The sequence below is a fragment of the Tachysurus fulvidraco genome, chromosome 20 (genome assembly GCF_022655615.1).
Source record: "Tachysurus fulvidraco isolate hzauxx_2018 chromosome 20, HZAU_PFXX_2.0, whole genome shotgun sequence".
NCBI lineage: Eukaryota > Metazoa > Chordata > Actinopteri > Siluriformes > Bagridae > Tachysurus > Tachysurus fulvidraco.
In genome coordinates, this window is record NC_062537.1 from 12,967,233 (window position 1) to 12,992,419 (window position 25,187).

The following is a 25,187-nucleotide window of genomic DNA, read 5'->3' on the forward strand; positions in this document are numbered from 1 at the left end:
TGGGTAGGAGTTAAATAGCAGGTAGGAGGCGTAGAGATGGTGAGTGTGGAAACTTCACAAAGCAGAGAAACAGATTAGCATTTCTTGAAAATTAACACCAAAGATGGTGCCACACAATCAGATTTGGTGGCCTGTGACCTGGACATTGAAGGTTAAATCATTTTATTTAAATAGAGATGTGGCAAAGTGGTTTGAAAATAAAAATACTGTTAGTAATTGCTGAATCTGATTAGTATTAAAAGAATAAATTATTAGTAAAAAGTTCAGACCTTAGCTTGGGTTGCTGGATAGCATATTCATGTCCTTGTTGGCCACATACAGTAATAGTAATAAATATTACAAACTAGTATAGATCTGTAAACCTGTGATGTGAAAAGGACAGGGTGAATTGTTTAAGGTGCTGAATGCAGAAGGTGGACTATAGGTAGCAGGGTAGATTATATTTAGATGGAAAAAAGGAAATGCAATAAAAATAAAATAAACTACATACAGAATGTGGAGATGATTTGGTGTAACTTGAGATAATTTTTTATTTTAGTGTAATCCTGTGTATGTTTTACTGCTGCCTATATAATCTATCAAACAAAATGCAAACAATCAAATAAGTAAAAAAAAAAAAAATCAGATCACTCAAAAAAAACCTTTATGGAATACCAGTGTATAAACTGCCTTAATATAAACGCTGTCTCTTTTTAAAGCGCTCTCATTGGCTGCTGCGTTTCTTCAAGGACGAATGTGATTGGTTACGAAGCTGTCATATGAAATGCTTTACTGTCAGCCCAGGCGTGTAGTGAACAGCTGAGCGCGAGCTGTAGCGCGAGACCTGAACGACTTGCACATTAAACATATAACTCCTATTTATCTGACTGTTTCAGGACAAAACAACTCTCATCACTCGGGACTTAAACGTGCACTGAGCAGTTACTTATTACGGGTAAGTCATGACAGTGATCTGTTGTCAGTTGTGTGATGTTTTACATATAAATGATGAATATTCACGTGAGTGCATCGACTATGGGTTGTGTTGTGAAGTCGGTGCTTTAGAACTGAAACTATTCAGGGAATTTTTATTAAACGTGCTTTATTAAAAAAACAACTATCTTAGTGAACGTTATGCCATCTTACCACTGAGATGCATAAATAGGCTATTTGTTATAAACGTTTATAGAAGGTTTCCTCAATATTGCATGTTAAATGGGGTTGGAATGGTTCATTTGTTCAGGAAGTCATTGCTGCTTGGGCATTTCCTCATTACCTCACACGCATGGTGACCACCATGGAGCTAGTGCTCTAAATGCCCAACCTCAAACATGAGCCTCAAACACATACAGTAGTCAGTAAACACTATGTAAAACCTTCACACCTTCACTCAGGTGAAGCTGATAGAATAAAGTCTCATCATACAAATCATGTTAAGGCATGTGCAGTTTTCCTGCACACTGGTAGTGTTCATTTTTACATGGTTTTTCTTTTGACTCGTGCCAATTAATGTGATTTTTTTTATGTGAAACACTTGTGAAAGAAGTTGCTGCAACATAATTTCCAGGAAACTGTTATCGGTGATGGTAACATTCTGCTAGTCTGCTGGTTTGTTGCCAAACTCAGAGGAAACATGTACAGTGTTGCACCTAGATTACAATACTACACTTTATAGTGTGTTATTAAACTGCTTGTAAAAGGATATTAATAAATAAATGATATATATATATATAAAATAGCATATGTGACATGCATTCTCTTAAACCGTAGCAATAAAACTCTTTTCTAGAAAACATTTTCTCCCATAGACAGCTCTACAGTCTTCACGTTGTTTTTTCCGCTTAACAACAAATGCAGCAGTATTCACATGGTGAACTCACGGCTCAGTCCACAAATAGATATATCGAGGGCTGTTAATTGTTTACACAGTCAGTCTAACAGGGTGCACCTGGGCAACAAAAAACACCTTTAAGTCATTTTTTCCAGTATTTATTGATCATTTGACAAATGGATGGGTTCAAACACATGTTGTCATGATCTAAGTTATTTAACACATCTACATGAAAATAGTAGGAAATGGAACCTGAAATCCTGATCTATTATCTCATATCTTCTGATCCTAAACCCAAATTGCATAGCATAAACAATAGAAATGGCCTTACTGTTACAATACTTATGAAGAGGACAGTGTTTATGTATATATTTAATGTATATATTATAATCACATGTACGGCATTATGATTTCCTATCAATATAAGCATGTAAGTTATTTCTTATATAAACCTACAGTAATGTCCTATATAAACCGTAGCTTCTAAGGTTACTAACTAGAGTGGCACCACATTGTAGTAAAATAATTAGTTTTTCTATATTTAGAGGCGAAAATCTATTCCCAGATATCCTGCATTCATGCCATTTTTACACGTTCCCTCCTATCCCAAAGTAGAAGGATATGACAGTGAAAATGTCCCTTGCTCTGAAAAACATGAAATAATTGTCAGTGTCAATGGAAACAAACGCACTTCTGATCAATGAGTACTGTCTTATAGCAGTGGTGTCAGTTTCAATGTTATTGTTTCCGTAAGAAGGCCTTGCTGATATAATATAAATATGCGTAATACCCATACTGTAGTGTTATGTTTCCTGAATTGTATGTGATTGTGTGTAATGGAATATTAAAATATTTTCAGTGAAAAAACACTGACTGGAATGATCAACTCTAACTATATACAGAAAATTAAATGGAAAAGCTTAGTTATACAGTTACATGAGCTCGTCTTGATTTTGCTTTAAAGTGAAAATTATGTTCCGTCTAGATCAATAACAATGTTATACCATGTTCATTAGAATCATTCCTTTTAGTAATCTGTTATTTGAACAGAAACTTTTTGCTGTAGGCTGCACATTTTATGTATAATGTGACCTTTAAAAATTCCTCATTTAGTTTCTGTGTAGAACTTTTATCAGATTTCATTTTTTGCATAATTTCAGCTATAGCTCTAACATGACAGACTTTTAGCTCAACCCCTTCACCTTTTTTATGGCAACCCACCACTTATTTGTCTGTGGCCAAATATATTTTTTAAAAAGTCATCAAATTGCTATTGTGTTCTTTGCTCACAAGCCAATGTAACATGAAAATGTGTTAAGTTTGACCCATAATCAGTACAGGAACTTGCTGAAGGTAATTTAGGATTAGCAGTTTTACTCAGGAAATTTGTTACATGGTATTAATATGGGTCTGGTTATTAATTTATAATAATTTGGACCTCATTAGTGCATTTACATCTGGATACATTTGATAGTAAAACAACTTCACAGATTTCACTGTAATTTAGTGTTAAGTGCAGCAACATACAAATCACTAAAACCATACAATTTTGAGACAAATTTATACATAACTAACAATGCTGTCATGACTGCCAAGTTTCACCATTTATTAAAAATGGTTTCTTATATTAAAACATGAATTATAGCCTAGCAGAACATTTTGCAGAGATAGTAGTCACGAAGTATCTTGAACCTGTGCAATGAATCATATTTCACAATTTTCCTGGGTTATATTGTGTAACCTATGTGCAACTATGCACAAGTCTTGCTTTATAAAAATATTTCTGCGATTGCCTTCATTGGCTAATAATTATTCTGGATGTATTAAATGATGGAGAAATGCTTGAACAATTTGGTGTTGAATAATACAGTTTTTCAAGTGCCTACTCATCATGTAGGGTGTATCTTCCGTTTTTCTTTTTAAATGAACACATTTCCTTTAAAGAGAGACAGTGAGAGTGAGAGCAAGAGAAAGAGAGTGAGTGAGAAAGACAGAGAGAGAGAGAGAGAGAGAGAGAGAGCAAGAGAGAGTGAGAAAGAAAGAGAAAGAAAGAGAAAGATAGAGAGAGAGAGAAAGCGAATACACAAGCACATCCCACAGCCATACTCTGACTGCTTGAATAGGAAAGCCTGCTTTTTCTTTCCAGGTTGGTTCTTCTATTGGTTCAACCAAAGCCTCTTTGCAAACAGCTAGTCATACATAATCATAGACTTGCTGTGAAAATGATGTGTTGGTACGCACTGATGTGTCATGGATGGATTGATCACAGTGGCTGAAAGAGCCGGGCACAAAAGCAATCGGAGCGGCATGTACCACAGTACCATTCAGAGGCTGATGCAAGAAAAATGGCCTGTTCTGTCAGAGACATGGCTCAGTGGTGCAAAAAAACCCCACAAACTGTAAATATTGCTTTGCCTTTTTTAGACCCTGTGGCACTAGAAACTGAGACAAAGCAGTACTTAATGATCAGCAGGGTCAAACGTTTATATCCTGAAATTATTCTCAATGATTACCATAATGATTCAATTGCAAAAAGGAAATAGAAACAACTTAATATTGCATTAACAACAACTTTAAACATGAGGGTTCATTGGTTTTAGAAATAAATATGAAAGACAAGGATATTGCAAGATTTTGAGACTTTACAAATAGCGCTGTTTAATGGTAAAATATATCTGTATACTGTATATTGTCAGGTTGTAAAAGATTACAAGGTCATTTTTCCTACTCTCAGAAGAGAGTACGAGTATTATTGGCAGGTCGAAAGGAGTCTATTCAATCAGCTTTGAAAGGATGGAAGGGTGTCATACAAATGTCTGTGAATTTGTTTCAGCTTTATATCTGTTTGAATTATGTCTGACCTTCTCCTTCAAGACGTACCTTTTGAATTTTCTCTTCCTTCTGGAAATTGGATGTGTAATGAAGTGTGTTCGTGTGTGAGTTCCTACTGCAGGCAGCACTGAGCAAAGCTAGAGCTGGTCATTTAATATCTTAACTAAACTAATATGATGTGTATGCTTAAATCATTTAAATATTGTCACACTTATTTTTAAACCCAATAATCCCTGTATAGTTTTACTCTGTCATAATATAAATACACAACGTGGTCAAAAGTTTGTACACGCGTGAAAATCTAACCTGACCATTTGTTTTTTGAACACCTTTCCTTTTGCATTTATTAATCATTAATCATTTTTACTCCTCTGGGAAAAATCTGGGATTTTTTCTCATTCATCCACAAGAGCATTAGTGAGGTGAAGGAACTGAGGCTGAGGCCTGGGGTGACTTCAGGGCTCTGTGTAGGCTACCCAACATCATCAAAGCCATCTTTAGCAAATCATGCCATGATTCCTTGACCTTGATTTGTGCTCAGGGGCATTGTCATGTGAACATGTTTGGTCTAGCTCCCCTTATTTCCAGTGAAATTGTAAATGCAGCATACAACTCAGAGATGGTTGTGATGGTCAGGTGATGTTTAGTCATATAGTATATTTAAACTTTCTGCTCTAAAATGTTGATGACAACACCGACTAGTTTTTCAAATTCTTCTTCTCTGAATGACTCATAATAGACAACTAGGTAGGTGGATGTTAGACAGCCTACAAATATGCACACTCGTCCCAAGATTACTGTCCAAAATAACACGCTAGCATTCACTTGTTCTGTTTTATTTGAGTGCACAGAGTGATGTGTAATATTACTGTGGTTTGGTGTTTTGGGGCTTTTTTTTTGTCTTCACATGGTCACATCGACAATGTCATGATGCATTTGATAAAGATTCTGATTCACATTTACAAATTCCATGTTGACAAAAAACCTAATCTATTCTTGAATCAGAATCAGAATCAGAATCACCTTTTTTGCCAGGTATGTTTTCACATGCGAGGAATTTGTTTTAGTGCCAGAATGACATATACAGTATAGACAATTTGTATGTACAAATTTGCAAGGGTGAGAAATGTGCAATTGAAGTACACAGTAAACATTTAGACAATATGAATGTATGTACAGTATGTACAGATGTGCAATGTGCAAATGAGATATACATAGTACAAATATTAGGTGTTGTGTGTTCCATGGTGTTAATTGTTCATCAGGTGTTAATACAACATATGTAACCGTGCTGATCAAGCGTATTTTTATTTTTACTTATACTAGTTTAACTTACTATCTTTCCTATAATGACGATCCAATGGACTGGTTTTCATAGCTTCAAACAGTCTGTGTGGTTAAGAGCAGGTCCTTGCTCACTGCCTCTATATTTATACAGTGTCTACGTAATCGGTACAGATGAACCATAACAGAACAGCTGGCACACCTCAGCTCATACCAACAAATCCTAGTGCAAGTATGTTACCATAAAGGGACAATGATTACCTGATTACAGCTATTATTGTGAGAATTGTTGTATAATAGATGCCTGAATCGTTGTCATAGCAAGTGGGCATAAGTATCGGCACCCATGTCAAAATATACAAAGTTTTGACTAAGGTCTGGCTTCGGACTCATACATGAATATCAATGGGCTAGAAAATGCAGTGCATATCTGCAGAATGACTGTCGATTAGAGATGTTAAATTTATGAACATAAGCTCTAGGTTTTTTAGATCGACACATTTGAAAATACTTTACCAGGTTTGGAGACACTAGACTGAGAGTATGAGAAAATGTGTGAGAACATAGTGAGAAAATGTGTGTGTGTGTGTGGTGTGTGTGTGTGTGTGTGTGTGTGTGTGTGTGTGTGTGTGTGTGTGTGTGTGTGTGTGTGAGAGAGAGAGAGAGAGAGAGAGAGAGAGAGAGAGAGAGAGAGAGAGAGAGAGAGAGAGAGAGCAAAGTGCTTTATATATTTGACATTTGATAAAGGCTTGTGGTTAAAATAGTGAAAAGTCTAATGCTTTATTTTCTGGGTTGAAACCCTATTATGAAGCTGCCTAACAAGATGTAGAGTGTGTGCTATGCTTCATCAGGATTTCTGATTAGTGTTTAAAATATAAAGTAGTTTTAAGCTTTTTAACACTTTTCTGGGCCACTTCCTAATTCCACGTGGGTAATTTTATTGTGTTCATTTCTTCATTCTTATGAGTGTTCAGTAAACACTTTCAGACATTAAAATGGTATTGTAGGAAGATACTCCTGGTGTTCACCAGTGTGCTGTCTTAGAAACACTGCACTGCATGTTTTGGGTAGCCATTATCTCTAATTTGCTGATGAGGAGGGTCCTGAGAGCAGCATTGAGAGCTGAGCTGAGAGCTGGGCTGAAGTTATTAGATGTGGTCAGAGGGGTTGTGGAAAAGGGTTGTCTTAGGGTGGGGGTGCTGCTATTTTTAAGCATGTCTGCTCCCTTTCCCACACTGGTAAGAAGCCAGGAATGTAAGATGGATATCTGTTGCTAAATCAAACAGGATTTGGTGTGATAGTTTCACCATATCTATATCTATATTGATTCTCCAACCATTATTAATTATTTTAGCTTTTATTCGAATAAACATTGATATAATTGAATGTGTTCAGAGGGGAAAAAGCTTTTGCAGAGTAAGCAGAGTGTCTACCTTTAAATCTACAGACAAATATGATTAGCTCAAGTTATGTGAAAATCTTCACAAGTGTACAACAGCTTTATACTGAAAGACTTCCGTGTAAGGGAAATTACGGAGTGATTTCAGCCTCCAATGCTCGGTTCTTCTAATTGGCCACTTAAGAGGTACGAAGTAACCACAAAGAGGAAAACTTTCTTATCGACTGAACATCAAAATAATGAGAAAAGAATACACTTTGTGCATTACTAGACATCTTATATTTGCTGTTTGGTGACAGGAAGTGATTTGAGATGACCATAAAAGGAACGCATTTCCCGTCAGTGCAAAACTTCTGTCTAGGAAGTTTCTATATACCAATTGTGACCATGAAATAATATAGTTCTAACTATTAAAAATGAGTTATGTTATAATTATTTTGTATATACGGTGGTTCTCCGAGATGGTACACATTTTTCTTGATCCCTTTGTTGTAAGTTGGGATAGATAAAAAAATATGGATGGTCTCAGGGGCATTGGGGGGGGGGGGGGGGGGGGGCTGGTACCTGTCCTTAGATACATCTGTAAAATTTTACACAACATTCAAATGCTGAATGTTGTATGTCTGAATCCTGTAGGCCAAATCTTTGTTACTTAATATCTTCAAGCCATACAGTAGTTTATTAGAATAAATGTCTGATGTTGATGTTGGTTTTTTGAGCTTGTCACCCACATATGTGTATTGTGTGCATATAAAATAGCACATTCCTTTGCTTGTCAGCCTTTTACAAGTGCTGCCAGGCTGCTGGAGGCTGACATACAGCATATAGATGAAAGAGAGAATCTCTGTGTCAGTGTGGATCAGCTCTGTGTGGCCAGCTGGTCTTCAGGAGTTTCACAGCTGTGACAGGCATGCAGCTTCTAGCATTGCAACAACACTTTAGGCCATGACAGTAGATGCAACTCACACTGACAGCACTTCTAACACCCACTCAGACATACTCGCACGCGATCATACACACACTGTTGTATCAATAGTATATGACAAATCAGTGAGTAAACATGTATATCTTTCAATTCAAACTCATTTGAAACAGTCTGTTTCTTTTTACTGTGTAAATTGCAACCTTTCTATTCATGATACTAATTAGTAAGTGTAAATATAGTCTAGGGCACATTGCTATTTTACCTACCTTATGACATTTGGCTCTTCACAGAAACAGGAATAGCTACTAATTCTGACCAGTTTATAACTGGAGATATATATTCTGGTACTATAATAATAACAATAATTCATGTCATACTTGTGAGGCTTTTTTGGAAAAGTTATCCAAATCCACAGAAAAAAATGTACTCCATTTTTACACAATTTGGTAATTTACCAGTTCCTAACCTCTAGCTAGTTCTTCCATATCAGACAGCAGCTACGGATCAGGGAGGATGGTGAAAGCCAACATGTGTTTCCTCCCAGATACGTGACTGCATATACTTTAAACTGCCACACCTGCTACGTCACACTTCAGCAAAGGAAAATGCTAACTTCCCGTTCTTATGGGTGTCCCAAATACCCATAATTGGGTATCATCACTCTTGTTTTGCTCTCTTGCTCTCCCAGCTACAGATAACTATAGCACTGTCTGGATTGGCATGACAAAAGGCATATGTTATCAGCATCATTAGTCTCCTTTGTCTTCTTTGCTTCTTGGCTTTTATGAGCTTTACCATGCTGAATTAACAACACGTCAAAAAGTAAGTAAAGGAAATTAATTAGCATTTTGTGAAAAATCTAAAGCCACCTAAGTATACCAGCATCATCAATGAACAATTATACGATAAGTAGATTAGGGGAGAGAAGGTCAAACCACTCTGCACTGTTAAAGTGGCTTGTTTTGCACTGTCAGCTTTTACGTGTGCGGGTGTGAAAGTACTTTGTGGGTGTATGAGGTGTGTGTGTGTGTGTGTGTGTGTGTGTGTGTGTGTGTGTGTGTGTGTGTGTGTGTGTGTGTGTGTGTGTGTGTGCATGACAGAATAGTTCAAGGCCATGGAGCTTCTCCCTGTTTATCATTGGTGGCTATGAATCTTGCCAAGCTTATCTTAGACACACAGTCTTCCCACATGTTTCTCTCTCTTCACCTCCATCAAGTTAAAAACCGACATTTGTCAGTCATTTCCATGAGAATGTGCACTGTATATCCATAAAGACTCAGTACTATAGAATTGACATTAACTCTATTATAAATGAGCTTCTGTTCTGGTCATGTTTCAGTTTTTAATGTAATACACTAAACTGATTAAAAATCCATACTCTGAGTAAACAATCCAAAACAACAATCCATGATCGTTGTGATAAAAATAGGCAAAAGACTTCACAAGCCATAATAAGCAATCTGCAGAGCAAACAAAAGCCGTGGACGGTAATTGGAGGCAATAGATTTTTTGATTAATTTAGCAGATGACTTTAAATGGTGAGGTGGGTAAGGGTGCCATCTGTGATTGGCCTGGGCCTCCTGGTAATGAATTGTCCTCTGGAGTCACACATTTGGGTGCTCTCCCAGACTCCTCTGCTTCATTGATTTTAGTCATCCATGGTAGGGACATCAGACAGCTTGCTCTGATAATGGAAAGAGAGCAGGTTAGAAGCCGAGGACACTCTGTAATGGGTGACACAGGTTAAGGTCTGTGTCAAGGAGTTTTGTTACTCTGAGAGCCTCAAGGATCTGTGGGTGCCTGGATGGCCCAAGCTTGGGGAAGTGTGAACACACTGAATTGTCTGTGGTCAATTTAAATCTGGTTGAAAATTCATGAATCTTGTTCTGGCAACAGCAATAACTGTGAGTGTATTTCCACAAAATATTGTTTTTAGCACAGCATAAGCATGCATACAATTACAACTCATTTAACCTCATGAATTGTTCAAGATGAGGACAACATCCTCAGTGCTCCTTGTTGTGATCTGAAGCTTCATGCACTGTTCTTGTGGTTTTTGTAAGTTTCTGTATGTATTTGCCCTGTTATATGGCAGAGAGCAGCTGCAGCAGTATTTCATGTGGTCTCTTCTCACTTCTTTATTCTTGACTTTTGACATATATCTCTAGTCTCTTCTGTCTTTTCTTCTTGAGCTTTAAATGACCAAATTCCCATTTCAGAGGTTTTTGTTGTTGTTGTTGTTGTTGTTGTTTTTTACTTTAGATTAAATTACAATTAAAATATTAACAAAACTTTAATTCTACATGTTAAAAGCTACTTGTTGCATGTGTGCTGAAAATATTTTACTGTTATGTCACAGATTTTCTACATTGTGATACGTATCTCAGCAAAAAACAGAGAATGTGTGAAAACTGCCTTTTCCTTTTCTGAACATTTTTGTAATCTGTAAAACGTATTAAGACTAGTAAATCCGAGTTAATATCTTCTGATCAATTAGAAACAAAAAGATACCACATAATGCACAATGCCTGCAAGATCACAGAAATATTTATTGTTTAGAGTTTATAACATCAAAAGCATTACTGCATTTATTACAGTCTGTCAGTAAGACTTTGTGTTGTCATGGCAACATGCAATGCTCGGTCAGACTGTGGTTTCTTTTGGAACTATTTTCAATGAGAAAAAAACTAACCAGGCACTTTATTATGAACACTGTACTAATATTGTGAAGAGACTGACTTTGCGCTTTATTCGGTTACGATAATGGTCAGTGTTGACATGATTGCATGCATTTCCTGTAGATTTTTCAATAAAGATTCATCTTCCATTCTTTCTCATCCGTAAGGTATATATATATATATATATATATATATATATATATATATATATATATATATATATATATATATATATATATCTCCAAATACTGGATTAAGATCCAGTGACTGGGATGGCCACCAGAAACACTGAACAATAGTGCATTATTATGCTGGCAGTAGCCATTAGAAGAATGGGAAATTTTGGCCATGAAAGAATGTGCATGGTCAACAACAATACTAGTCTGTGGCATGCAAGAAAATAATGATTGGTATTATCTGTCCCAAAGTGTGCCAACAAAACTCTTCCTCACACCATTACACAACCTCCAGCCTGGACAGTTGACACAAGGCAGGTTGTGTCCATGGGTTTATGTTGTTGGTGCCAAATTCTGATCCTTCCATCTGTGTCCATCAGCAGATATTAATATTCATCAGAACAGTTTTTTTCAGTCTTCAGCTGTCCAGTTTTTTATTAAGTATATGTCCATTGCAGCCTCAGTTTTCTGTACTTGGCTGACATAAGTGGAAGCCAACATGGTCTTTTGCCCTTGTACTGTAGCCCGTCCACCTCAAGGGTTGATGTGTTATGCCCATCCACCTCAAAGGTTGATGTTTTATGCCCATCCACCTCAAGGGTTGATGTGAGATACTTATGTGGTCATGTGCAGTGTTTATCGGTTGATCTCTTTCAGCAGCAAGGCTATTCCATCTGCAGAAGTACTGATCAGTGAATTTTATTCTTATTTGCACTATTCTTAGTAAAGTCTAGAGACTGTTGTGCTTCCCAGGAGAGTAATCCCAGGAGATCAGCAATTATAGAAATACTCATCCAGCCTGTCTAGTGCCAACAATCACGTCACGGTTGCAACCATACAGATCACTTTTTTCTCTCCCCATGGTGGTTGATGTGATGTAAATATTGCCCAAAGCTGATGTCTGTACTGTATCTGCATTGCACTGCTGCCACATGATTGGCTGATTGGACAATTGCATGGATGAATAATTGGTAATTACAGCTGAGTTTATTTAGCCATATTGTGTCAAAAATGCCGTTTACTTAGCAGTATTTTTTCTTTAATATTTGTATAAAAGCAATTTTGCATTCATAGTCATTCTGCTGTGCTGAATATCGGCTCAGCTGTGATTACCTGCAGCTAAATCACAGTCATGTCCTGTTATTGTGAAGTGCAAAATTGCTTTAAAAAATTGTGAGTTTCCCCAGCACGATGTTGAGCCAGTTTCTGACCCAGAAACTTTGAAACCAGCAAGGTCCATGGCACATTAAAGGTTAATGTCAGTTCATGTCACAGGGGTTTGCATTTTTCACACAGTACCTAATATCAACATGAAACTGGATCTTTGGCATGTACATCTATACTGTATACGAGCTGCTGTAAAACACTCTTCCTTAACCAGGGATTTGTCGGGAAGGCCCCACCTAGTATTTGTACTCTCATGCCCTGGTAAAAAAAAAAAACAGCTCTTTCCTGTCTTTGCAATGCTTTGACTTCCAGTTGCTCCAATGCTGTTATTTTTACCAACGCCCAGCCCTTACGAAAGCCTTTAGTTACTGTAAATAATTAAGAGGTACCTTGTCTTGGCACGCTGTCATGTCATCATTGAAAAGGAACTGGGACTTCTTCACTGGCTTGAAAGATAGCACTGTGTTGTGCACTTCACATCTGTTTGCATGGTGTGGGGAGAATCAGAAAAAAGCACAGGATTTGTGTTGACCCTCTATAGTGATGTGAGCCTGCAACAATGCAGCACACTGACTAGCTGGTGAGCTCATTCTGTCTCGCTGCCTTGGGAAATTAAAAGAGATGTCTTTTGCCCTCTGTGAATGAGTAGGGACACAATCGAGCCACTGTTAATGCACTGGCTATAACTGCAAAGCTGTGTTTCCTGATTCACTCATGTGTTGTTTGGAGACATGTTGCTGAGCAGTACAATGGGTTTATCAGTGTCTTTTATTCTTATTTGTGAATGAAAGTATTTGTGTCTCAGTATTCTGACAGTAATATAAAGATTATTCAGTGGACTGCCGAATTTTAATTCTTCTGTCTAGCCTTGTTTTAAGACGTCTTTAACTGTTCTGTTGTGTGTGAGGACAACAGTAGTAAACAGCACAGTAAACAGTGCCACTGCCTCATAGTTCTACGGTCATTGGTTCATGCTTGAGCTCCTGTTACTGCCAGCGTCCTGTATGTTCTCCTTATGTCCATTTCACTGTCCAAAAATGTCAGGTGGTGGATTAGCAACTCTAAATTGCTGTGTGTGTGTGTGTGTGTGTGTGTGTGTGTGTGTGTGTGTGTGTGTGTGTGTGTGTGTGTGTGTGTGTGTGTGTGTGTGTGCGTGTGTGTGTGTGTGTGTGTGTGCGTGTGTGTGGGTGTGGGTGTGTGTGGGTGTGGGTGTGTATATGTGTGTCTGGTGTCCCACCCAGGGTGTATTCCTGCCTTGTGCGCTGTGTTCACAGGATAAATTCTAGATGTAGATTCTAGATAAAGTGGTTATAGTGGATGAATGATTGAATTTAAATTCTAAATTTGTTTTATTTTTTTTGACATCCAACTAACATCCAAATTGACCAACCTGAACTGCTAAGTTTGGATTTTAATCTAGATTTAGTATTTTATAACCGTAAATTTATATATATATATATATATATATATATATATATATATATATATATATATATATATATATATATATATCCTTTCGTTGTTCATACTGATGTCTAGATCATTTGCTAGAGAAGTGGATTAAGCTGGTGCTGATAAACTGAAACCTCTTGTGTCTTGCAATTTATTGAATATATGTAAGCTTCAGTTTCAATATATAAAGCACTTGCATTGTTCCTCTCAAGGTTTCTTCCTAATATCATCTCAGGGAGATTTTTGTTGCTACTGTTGCCTGACTTGCTCAGTAGGGCTTTTGCTTTTTAATTTACTTTTGAATTTGCTGTCTTGTTATCTGAGTGGAATCCTGTGTTCATTTATCATTAGAGACAGGCCTAAAAAAAAGAAAACATTTATCTAGCAAGTCATAGATGAACATTAGTTTTTTTTTTCCTTTTACCAGATTTATAAAATCTCTGTTTAACAAGTAAACCTTAAATGGATGCACACAATTAAAAGGAATTACCAAGATCATGATTTGATAGCCTTTGTCTCCTCTTTCAGCCAGATGGGAAAGTCGCTATAGGCACATGGGCATCATCTGTCTGCTGCCATGACGACAGGCTGCTGCAGCCACTTCCCTGAGGTGTTAATGGACCATTCAGATACTACGCCTCTCAGAAGCTCTACCGGACATGAGTCTGCTCCAATGGAGAGCTCAGACTACTGCGAACCGGCACTTCCAGGAAAAGCAATGGACTCTGACACTAATCCAGCACATGAGGATGCACAGTTTTGGAAACACATGGCAGCAAAGGATGGACAACTTATGAACAGTGCAGTGTTAGCCAAACAGAGGTATGGAGAGCTACCTGTAAAAAAAAAACCTTCATGGAAAGCAATGCAAAATGCAGAATGCACAATGGAATGAAGTATTTATTGTTTCTAGGAATAAAGGTACAAATCTGTCTGTTTCCTTGGCACTAGATTGCACCATCAAGGGTGCATGTTTCATAACTTTATTATGTATCTTACTTGGAAAGATGTATGTTATGTACCTTTAGTTATCGTCTTTGCCTAGTTGCACTTATTGCAGTCCTGATTTTGGAGCCCCTGCACTCTGAGAAATAATGGTACCGGCCTACAATAAAACTTTAAGTAAGAATTTAAGTGGACAGAAGTGGCTCGGTGCTTAAGACATGGAGTTACTGATTGAAAGGTTTTGAGTTTACTGTTCAGCTGCTTCCTGTTTCAACTGTAAGTCACTTTGCATCCAGTTATGCACCTTAGTGCTGTAACATGATAAATCACTTTAGTGCTCAAAATATTTGTATCGGTATCTGCATTCATTTTATTTAAAACACCATGACCCTGTCCGGGCAGTTAATAAGGAAGTATGCATCCTGAATACACAGTGTTTGCTTTGTGAGCTTCATCAGAATCCGAATCAGGTTTATTGGCCAAGTGGGTTGACACACACAAGGAATTTGGTTCCAGCTGTTTGTGACTCTCAAAAAAAAGTACAGGCATAAATAACACTATACTATACATTTAGCTTGGACTATACAAGACAAAATCAAGCAGACAATACAAGACAATACAGACGATGTGAGACAATATAGACTGACATATCTGACTTGATAAAAAAAAAAAACTCCCGCTTACAGGTTGTGTTATTATGTCCCATGGGACATTCCTATAGTCTTAACCATGTGCCTTTGAAGCTTCCTGGTGTCCTTTAAAAAACCTTTAAACTTAACAAAAATGAGTAGTGAACCTCCTGTAGTGTGTATTCCTAACACATTATCTGTTTATTCCTAACAACATATTCAGTCAATTACATCCATAATGTACCTTAAATTATTTTACAAAGTTATATAATATATTCATGTGTCCAGGAAAAACATACATACTATTACAAAATTTGTTTCCTGGATGGTACCAGTGATACGGGTCTGAGAATGCAGGGGATCCATAATCAATTAATGCATATTGTGTAAAGATGATGAGACTTAATGATGAGACATAAAACACATATCTGTTTACTTGAATGTAAAATCCATGTAAAGTGTTACCATTACAGTGTGTAAACTACTCACAAAAAGCAGTTCCCTAAAAAAGATTCAGGATAAAAAAAACAAAAAATATGTTCTATGAAGAATGACATGTTTGATCAATATATTGGGTGAAAAAAAAAACAAGCTTTCTTCCCTTCAGGTTTTAAATAGAGTAGACATTTTGGGAGCTTCGTCTCAAAGCAGCTCATGCTGTCAGAGTCCGGAGTTGTCTGACCACAGGAGTTCAATAATTGAGCTCTCGGCCTCTAAATTTAGATCTTTGATTAACATGTCTGACAGCCACTTTGTGATGCACGAGTCTAGCATGTGCACAAAAGTCCAAGCCCAGATATCCCCATGTGTGTTTCCTCCCCAAACACACCAGTGGCTTCAGTCATCCTCAGCTGCCACAGCTGAGAAGGGTCATAAAATAACGCAGACCCATAATACCCCAAATCTTGTCTGGCACATCGCTCTCAGGTCACAGTCACTTGTAAAACACGTCCGTATGTCTGTCTGCAGCTGTGTGAGGGGCTGAAATGTTTGTCATTCTGTATGTTCATAATAAAGTATACACAGAAGTAGCAGAAATATAAATACATAATACATTTTATTGGTGAAAATGATCAAAGCTCAAACAGTAAACATAGAGAAGTGAGACAAAGAAAATGTATTGTGTATCTCAACAATTCTGGCTTCAAAAATAGGGAATTTTCTATTTTTACATCAAAAGTTTGAATACATTTTTGTAGTACATGACATTTGAGCTATTGATTTTTACAAAAAAAAAAAACATTTAATTCATTTTAGGTAAAATAAATCAGAGGTCTTTCATGGCTCATAAATCACATTTATATGACATTGTTCACCTTATGGGCAAATCCTTTGTGCATTCTGACCCTTTCAAATGACATTTTAGTTACGTTACGTTTTAATTTAAAGTTAGAAACCAGACAATTCAATCAACTTCATCTAAGTTCTGCAGTTCACAGGTGATTATGTTAAAATAATAGAGGAAGCCTGAAATTTGTGAATTCATTCAGGAATTAAAATGATCAGAAGAATCTTCAGTGCTGAGCTTTATATAAGGTACCGTTTTATTCTATTGCTGAGATAAATATTTTCTCATGGGTGAGAAGATGAGACGAAGGTTTGTGGTGGCTTTAGTGGTTAGCACATTTAACTTGCACCTCCATAGTCAGAGAATTGAATTCCACCTCTGTACAAGATGCACATGGTTGTGTGTTCTAAACATGCTTCAAGAGTTTCCTTTATGTACTCTGGCTTCCTCATCCAGTCTAATGAGTGGTAAACTGATTAGCATCGCTAAATTGTCGGTGGTGTATGAATGGGTGCTTGTTTTATAGAGTGTCTGACATACTCTACCTTAGAAATAATAACATATTAGAACCAGCTTGTTAATGTAAACCTGTGCTTTAATTACCGCCAGCAATACTGTCAGAGCTGCTAGTTTAGAAATTTAATCAAAATTTAACATTTAATCAACAGCACATCAACACTACTGTGGTGTAAAGCAGTACACACAAATCATACACAATGCAACACAACATAATTATCTGTTGTATTAAGGTTATTAAACTGTTTACTGTATTAATATAAATTATTATTATGTAGTTGTATTGCTGTGTGAACAGTTTAAAGAGAAAGCTGATGTATAAAGAATCAGCTTTAAAGCATCTTTTTCTCCCATCAGTGTTCTAGTGGAGAGACCCATGTGTAGGATCTGCCATGATGGAGGGGGACAGGAAGAGCTGTTGTCCCCGTGTGAATGCACAGGGACGTTGGGGACAATCCACCGCAGCTGCTTGGAGCACTGGCTCTCATCCTCCAGCACCAGCTTCTGTGAGCTCTGCCATTTCCAGTTCAGTGTGCAACGGAAGGCACGACCTCTCCTCGAGGTATGCTCGCTTCTGCAGAGGCTGTGTAGCCTTGTGGTTGACACATCCTCTCATCTGGTTGTGGCAACAAAAAAGCTGGAGGTGTGAATGCAGACAAAAAACAGCTATATTTTCCACAGAAATTTGTTGTGTATATATCTGCATGTCTGCATGTGAGAGTGTGAGGCAGAAAAGAATGTATGACTTTGTTGCGTCTGTCTGTGTGTGTGTGTGTGTGTGTGTGTGTGTGTGTGTGTGTGTGTGTGTGTGTGTGTGTGAGAGAGAGAGAGAGAGAGAGAGAGAGAGAGAGAGAGAGAGAGAGAGAGAGATTAGAGGCTCTGTAATGCACAGATGGAATGTGATGGTTGTGTGCAGAGACAGAGAAAGTGAGAGTGTAGAAGTTCAAAACACCAAAACTATTTCCTCATAGCAGTTCCATGGATAATCCAGACCTTGTTAATGATTCATTTTGTTAAATAATCTATTCAAATTCGATATCACTTCTAAAGCAGCCAAGCCAACCAGCCCACACTTCCAGAAATCTGCAAACGATCAAGCCTGCTACAAACAAATTTTCAGAGTAATGAGAAGCCTAATATGCTGATTAACATCCTGGTGTTAAAGATCCCAAAGCTAAGATAAAAGCTTTTCCGATTTTAACACGTAATGTGCTCATTAAGTCTCCATTTCCATTTATGCGGGATAAGAAGAATTGTCTAGCGGGCAGAGCTTAAATGAGAGGCACAGGGCTAATAGCCTGGGCTTGCTAGTGTCTCCCTGCTGCGCGTCTGTGTCAGGTTACCAGAATGCATAATTGCAATGCAGAAAGCCTCTGCTCGACCTATTTGTTAAGCATCTGCTTCCTAGTTTCTGCATATTCGCATGGCACTAATTACACTCACAGTGACAGAAGGCGACCCACAGCAGCATTTTGCATAAATGTCTAATTTTACATTTTTATTAAAAAAACAAGAATTGTTTTCCAGCCACAAAATTGTCGCCTTTATCTCTGCAAGGAATCTGTGAGTCATGAAATATTAAAAGGCTATCTGTCTTGGTGCAGTGTGGTGCTCGCTTCAGCAATAATAACGTGACCATAACAGTCTGCATGCATCAATCATCACAAACATCATACATTTGTTTTAAATGGGTGTGTAGCGATCTAATGCTTCACAATACTTCCTTTATCTGGGAAATACTTTAATATTGCATGAGCCATGAAGATTTACGTGAATAGTGATGACTGTAAATGTCTATATTTAAAGAGGAAGCTGACCATGCTGATTATATTCCTCTTATTTTATTTCTGGTGGATAAAACCTCCAGTTATAGAATGGGTTAGAGGAAACATTTCTGACAGTTTGCAGTTGCAGAGATGTTATGATTCTTGTTATATATTTCCTAATAAGCTGTCTGAATGAAAAGGTTTCTGCTTCTGTGCAGTGGATCCGTAACCCCGGGCTGCGTCAAGAGAAGCGTACACTATTTGGGGACATGGTGTGTTTTCTGCTGATCACACCATTAGCCACCATCTCAGGTTGGCTGTGTCTTCGGGGAGCTGTGGATCACCTTCACCTCTCCAGCAGACTGGAGGCTGTGGGCCTGATTGCTCTCACTGTAGCTCTCTTCACCATTTACCTCTTCTGGACCCTGGTTAGTATACAACCACTGGCATATCTTGAATCTATGTAATAGTTTAATGTTGATTCGGGTCTTGAATTTTCTCATTGATTAGCAATATATGAATATTCATCAAAATTGACGCACAAACCCATTTTACATGATGAGGAGTAGATGTAGGTGCACAGTTGTGTAACACAGTTTCCTAAGATATAATAATCTGAAATCTTTGGTACATTCCAGTTATGCCGGAAAGATTGTATTAATGAGTTGAAGACACATGAACTGCAACCTAAAGTTATCACTACCAGTGGAAACTCTGGATTTTCTTTGAGCTCAGAGTTTCCAGGTCATTCAGAAAGCATGGTGGAACAATTTGTTTCACCATCTGTAGTTTTTGTCTGTAAATTTTTTCATCCTATAAGGTGATTTCAGTTATTTTTAGTTATTATGTGTTTGGTATATAAGGCAAGTTATCAAAATTGTTTAGCAGCTATAGAAAATAAATGGTTTGATTGCGATATGATATGTAACAATAACATTTTCAGTGACATCATAAGTTTAATTCAATAACATCTTTGTTCTTTATTTTCTAGAAGGAGAGATAAACATTGCTGTATTTATTTGTAGTTAATTAGGAGCTGGTTCACACCATGACATCATAATTTCGACATCCCTAACAGTCAATACAAACTTCCCAGGAGAACTGGAATGCACAGTTTCTTTTTTGGACTTTAAATAGTTCTGCACCATAACTTTAATCGTTTTTGGGTAAACATTAAACCCATTATTCAATTTCTTTAGGGATCATTAATATATTTTTTATTTTAAACTAATTATTTAAGGGACTATAGTGAATTGGTGGGTTACTGTACTCTGTGCCCAAAGTTTGAATAAGTGTGTTAATTTGTTTGGAAGCATCCAATCCAGGGTGTATTCCTGCCTACATCCAGTGTTCCAAGTAGAGGTCTTCTCGGGTCTAAATAAATGTACCCGACCCGAGGTGACCTGAAGCACTTTTTTCCCGAATCCGACGTGCATAATTTAAATTTTTTTTAATAAAGACCCAACCCGAGACAAACCCGAAAAAATTAGACCCGAGTCCGACCCGTTTTTTTTAACGTGACTGGACCCAAATGTTGCGTAAATCTAAACTAAACTAACCGCTACAGGGTGGATTCAAAATTGATTAATAGGTCTGTTTCAATGAAAATTAGCTTACCGCCAGTCACATGATGTCTCAAGCGGTCTTGGCAAACAGAGGAGTGGTTGGAAAAGGACTCGAGTCAATGCACACACGCGAGATATAGTAGTTCGGGTCTTCTCGGGTCCGTTCGGTAAAAACACATTCATTTTAAATTACTCGAGACCCGATGCCGCTATTATTAGACCCGACCCATGTCCGAGGCACACTTGAAACTCTTAGACCCGAACCCGCTTGGGTCTCGGGTCGGGCCTCGGGTTTTCGGATCTAAAGTGGACCCGTGAAGACCTCTACTTCCAAGGATAGGCAGCAGATCATCCACGACCCTGACCAGGATAAATGCATATCAATAACTGAAGATGAATCAATGAACGAACTTTGCTTTGAAGAAGAAAAACAGTTTCGTTTCTAATGGAGATTGTTGCTATGTGTCCTTGAGCTCTCAATGAAATGAATATTGTGAAATATATTGAAAGAAATTCGAATTTGTTTTTCTTCAGTCAGAAAGTACACGGATCTCTCAAGGTTGAAGGGATCTTGGGACTTTATACAAAGAAAAACAAAGGCAACATTGTTGAGCATGTGCGGTAGATGAGAGAGAATCTGTAACGGATGTTGGCTGGCTGCTGCTCATTTGTATGACTGTCAGCACCAACAAAAATATGGCACAGCAATAAGGCCCAGAAGCATTCTTTTGATACTGGACAGTAAGACAGAAAAGTGGTGGTTCTTTCTGAAGAGAATATGCTATTGGCTAAGGGCCATCTGAAACCGCTAAGCAGCTAGGGTCTACCACTCATTAAATAGCCATCTCAGGCCAAGCACACTTTTACAGGGTACTGCACATTAGTGTCTAGAAGAAATGATTTCCATACAGAGAGCCAACAGCAAATGTCCACACATCAGGGTAGATAAGGACAATGAGAAAGTGGAAAAGCCTGGGGTGGTACCTTCAGGGTATATCTGTGTATCTCAATTTATTTTATAGAAAGAGTCAAGATCGTATTTGTCACGTACACAGTTATATAGTGTGTACGACTTGCAGGAGAATGAAAAGACAGCCTACTCCTCCTTAGACTGTACTTTTAAATAAACAAAATTTAAGAGACTCAGAATGAATAGAAATAAGAATCATAATAATATGAGTAATAGTATGAGTAAAATAGAATATGATAGATAAAAAAGAAAGTGATGTGTGATACATGTAGTAACGTATTGTACTGTAGTGTGCTGAATGTCAAGTCAAGTACTCTACTATATCTTTACTTTAGAGAAGGTTTTTATTCCTTCGAGTTTATTGCCCTGAATTGTAGAGAGCTCTCTCACATTTGAAGACATTTTGGATGAGTTTCGTGTCAAACTCAAACAAAGCCATTTTTTGTGGATTTTGTTTTGTAAATGAAAGAATTTGTAAGACACTTGCCTCTAAGCGTACATTATTATGGTATATCGGGGAACAAAAAACTTGTGCTGATGGAAAATACTCAAAAAAAGCTGATGGAAAAATAATTGCAATCATGTTATCATTTTGATTTTGTTACATGTCCCACCATTCATTCAAATATTTTCAAGCACTTAATGAATTATTTCAGATACTTCAGGTGTACTTCTATTTGGCTAGAAAGTATTGTGTGTGTGTGCCCTGTGATGGGTTGGCACTCCGTCCAGGGTGTATCCTGCCTCGATGCCCGATGACGCCTGAGATAGGCACAGGCTCCCTGTGACCCAAGTAGTTCGGATAAGCGGTAGAAAATGAGTGAGTGAGAGAGTATTGCCCCAATTACATTTAGTGGATGGAGCAATTCAGCCTTTCAGGTTGGTTTTCAAGGAGACTTGAGCAATATGTGTATTTTCCTTAGCTCTACTCTAACAAGGTCTTTCAACGTCATACAGATGCCTCTGAGCTTGTGTTAGGGAGCAGCTTGTATATATAAGAACATATGGGCAAGCATCATCCACCCTTAAGAGACTTGTTATTCTGCTCTGAAAAGAGGTGTTTAGTTCTCAAGAGGGTGCTTGACATTCTTAAATTTGTTTTATTTTTTTAATTCCCACCTGACTTGTTGGTACTTGCCCTCACAGCCAATTTATAGTCAGGCTTCAGCAAGAAAAAGGAAACATTACAGCAGACTTGCTTTCTTACCTTCCCTGCAAGAGCTCAGAGGAACAGGGAAATGTTATTTTCTCAGCCCAGGGATTGAATGCTCTGGCTAGAGAATAGAGTGGTGGCGTATAAGCATGTTACCATGGACCATGATGTCATTGTAACTGGGTTGCATTTGTTGTTGCTTTGTGTTTTGAAGGTGAAAATTAGTGGTGTCAATAATAAAAGAATTTCTATGCTACATTATTTTATATTACATGAACTGTTTTTTAAACAGTTTTTTCTATCTTCTTAATATAACCTTTCCTAAAGTCATGTCAAGAAGCTTTTATTCAACCATATATAGCTGATGCAATACATCATGAAAAAAGACCAAAGTTCCTCCAGGACTATGGTGCTACATAAAGCCAACACAGAATTAATGACTAAAAAGTGAGTTGTGAGTTTCACTAGTTGTGCAAACTGTCTATACAATATCCTACAGGAAAGATACATAAAATACTGCTGAACAGTGTACAGTCTGTATTGACCATTGTGCAAACAAAGGATTTATGTAAACATACAATAGCAGCAGTTGCTGTCAGAATTAAGGAAAAAAACAGCATTAAAGCATTAAACACAGTCTAGAAACTGTTTATATGAATAATAATGCTGTAAGCTTTAGATGTACAGTATATTAAATGAGTGTGTGTGCCTTTCAGGTAAGGAAACTAAGGTTCTACATGGAACCTTTAAGGGGTTAACTTGGAGTCTTGGTCACAGTAATATCATGACTTTTCTTTTTAAACATTTGTAAAATTTATATTTATTTATGTGAGTGAACATAAGATGTAGACATGTGAAAGAGACCAAAATCACCTTAGGTTTACTTTTTATGTTCTACATGTAATTATGATATCTCAAATTTGAATATAATTTGTTTTCAGATTTGAGTAAATTTGAGTCCTGCAATTTTGCAGGACTCAAATTTACTCCAGGGAACCTCAACTCCCAAATGTCGCTGTTGTTAGTGTCTTCCTGATCTACTCACTAAGCCTAGTAATGAACTGATGAATTATACCTGGTCGGTATACAAATGGAAATGAACTGTGCTTAGGGCTTGGGGACTGAAGGGGATTTTTCTGTGGTTTATAATACACAAATATGTTGATGTTGTGGGAAAGTAGGGCTTCCTTGCTCTCTGTTTAATTAACGTTTTCTCAAAGTAGGTGCTTGTCTATATGTAATTTAGTTTCTTCAGTTTTGATTTTGTAATTTCCACCTCTGCTCTTCACACAAGGCAAAAAAGTTAATATTTTCCCACACTAAGGTTCTACCCATGTCCTTCCTCACCCAGTCAATCTTGTCACACCATATTTTTAGATTGCAATCAGATGTTGGAGCATAGTTGAAGAGCCCTTGAGAAAAAGCTCTCACTTGTGTAGTTGCCAGCAAGTCCAAATGTCTCTGAAATTAGATCTTGCTTACTTGTGCTTTCGGATAGGCAAATAAACAAAGGTTGCTGCAGCTGTTTCTGACTGACTGATGGTTGTAGTGGCTGCTTGCTGACTGTATTAAAGGTTATACATACAGTATGATTTTACGTATGTATGTAATTTACGTAGAGAACAAAGAGCTTTATTAGACCTCTTTGGCCAATCACACCTAAGCAGTGTAATAGATCTAACCACTTTCCATGCCCTTCTGTTACAGGTGTCTCTCAGGTACCACTGCCGTCTGTATAATGAATGGCGTCAGACTAATCAAAGGGTGGTTCTTCTGCTTCCCAAGTCCCACAGTGATTCATTGGGAAATCCGTCAGTGACAGGCCTGCTGAGCGAAAAACGACCGTCCAAAGAATCTATTGTCTGACTGTGCTTTTCTGTCTATATGAACTCTAAAAGAGTGTACAGTGGATTGTCTTCAGAAGGGCCATGGACTAGCAGAAGAAACAGTGACACTGACTACACTGATTCTCTTGTTGGATTCTAAAAAGGCTACTGTGGATCTATGGGAACATTTCAGAGCTTTGAAGGAAACCAGCTGTCTATGGACTTCATGTTGGCAAGCTGCTAACATTAGTTGTGAATGGAGGTTAAAAACTATTTAATACATTTCTTCTTGTTGACTATGTAACAGTATGGATTCATTGCCTTTTTTGTGTTTGACTTAATATATATGAGTATATATTACGTCTGTTAACGTCACACAGAGGTTTTTTTTCAGTCAGCCTGATAAGTCTGTTAAGGACAAGAATTTAGAAATTTATGAGAGAAACTTTGTTTTTTTAAGACCTGTATTTGTTTCTCTCTTAAAAGACTTTGAGATTTGTAAACTAAATACATGTAATGTTTTTAGGTAAGGGTTACCTTGTAATGGAATCTGCAATAAGTGCTTTTCCTGTATTTTCCATTGTAAATTCACAGGTTATTGTTTGCAAGCTGTCATTTGTGTTGCAGAACCTCAAGCTAAGTAAAAGTGAAATATTCTGCCAGGCAACACTTTTAATTATCCTTAAAGCCTTTGGTTTAAAATGTTTAAAAAAAATCACTTAATAACATTTACATACAGTAGTTTAAATTTGAGAAATAAAAATCCTTAATTTTGATTTAACCTGAAATAAACATGACAAAAACTA

The 25,187-nt window shown here is 37.4% G+C and overlaps 1 protein-coding gene across 4 annotated transcripts; it reads left to right on the forward strand.

The window, feature by feature from the left end:
* Positions 1-754: 754 nt before the first annotated feature.
* marchf3 (E3 ubiquitin-protein ligase MARCHF3) lies at positions 755-25,187 on the forward strand. 4 transcript variants are annotated; one of them, XM_047804627.1, is made up of 5 exons: positions 755-934; positions 14,256-14,545; positions 17,459-17,744; positions 19,086-19,295; positions 24,263-25,187. In XM_047804627.1, the coding sequence occupies exons 2-5, from the start codon at positions 14,301-14,303 to the stop codon at positions 24,419-24,421; spliced, it is 900 nt and encodes a 299-aa protein (XP_047660583.1). In that variant the 5' UTR covers positions 755-934; positions 14,256-14,300; the 3' UTR covers positions 24,422-25,187. The 4 variants fall into 4 exon arrangements, with proteins under 4 accessions (XP_047660583.1, XP_027029451.1, XP_027029454.1 ...); XM_027173650.2 differs by having other exon boundaries at positions 756-934; positions 14,252-14,545; XM_027173653.2 differs by having other exon boundaries at positions 760-934; positions 14,252-14,545; positions 17,459-17,663.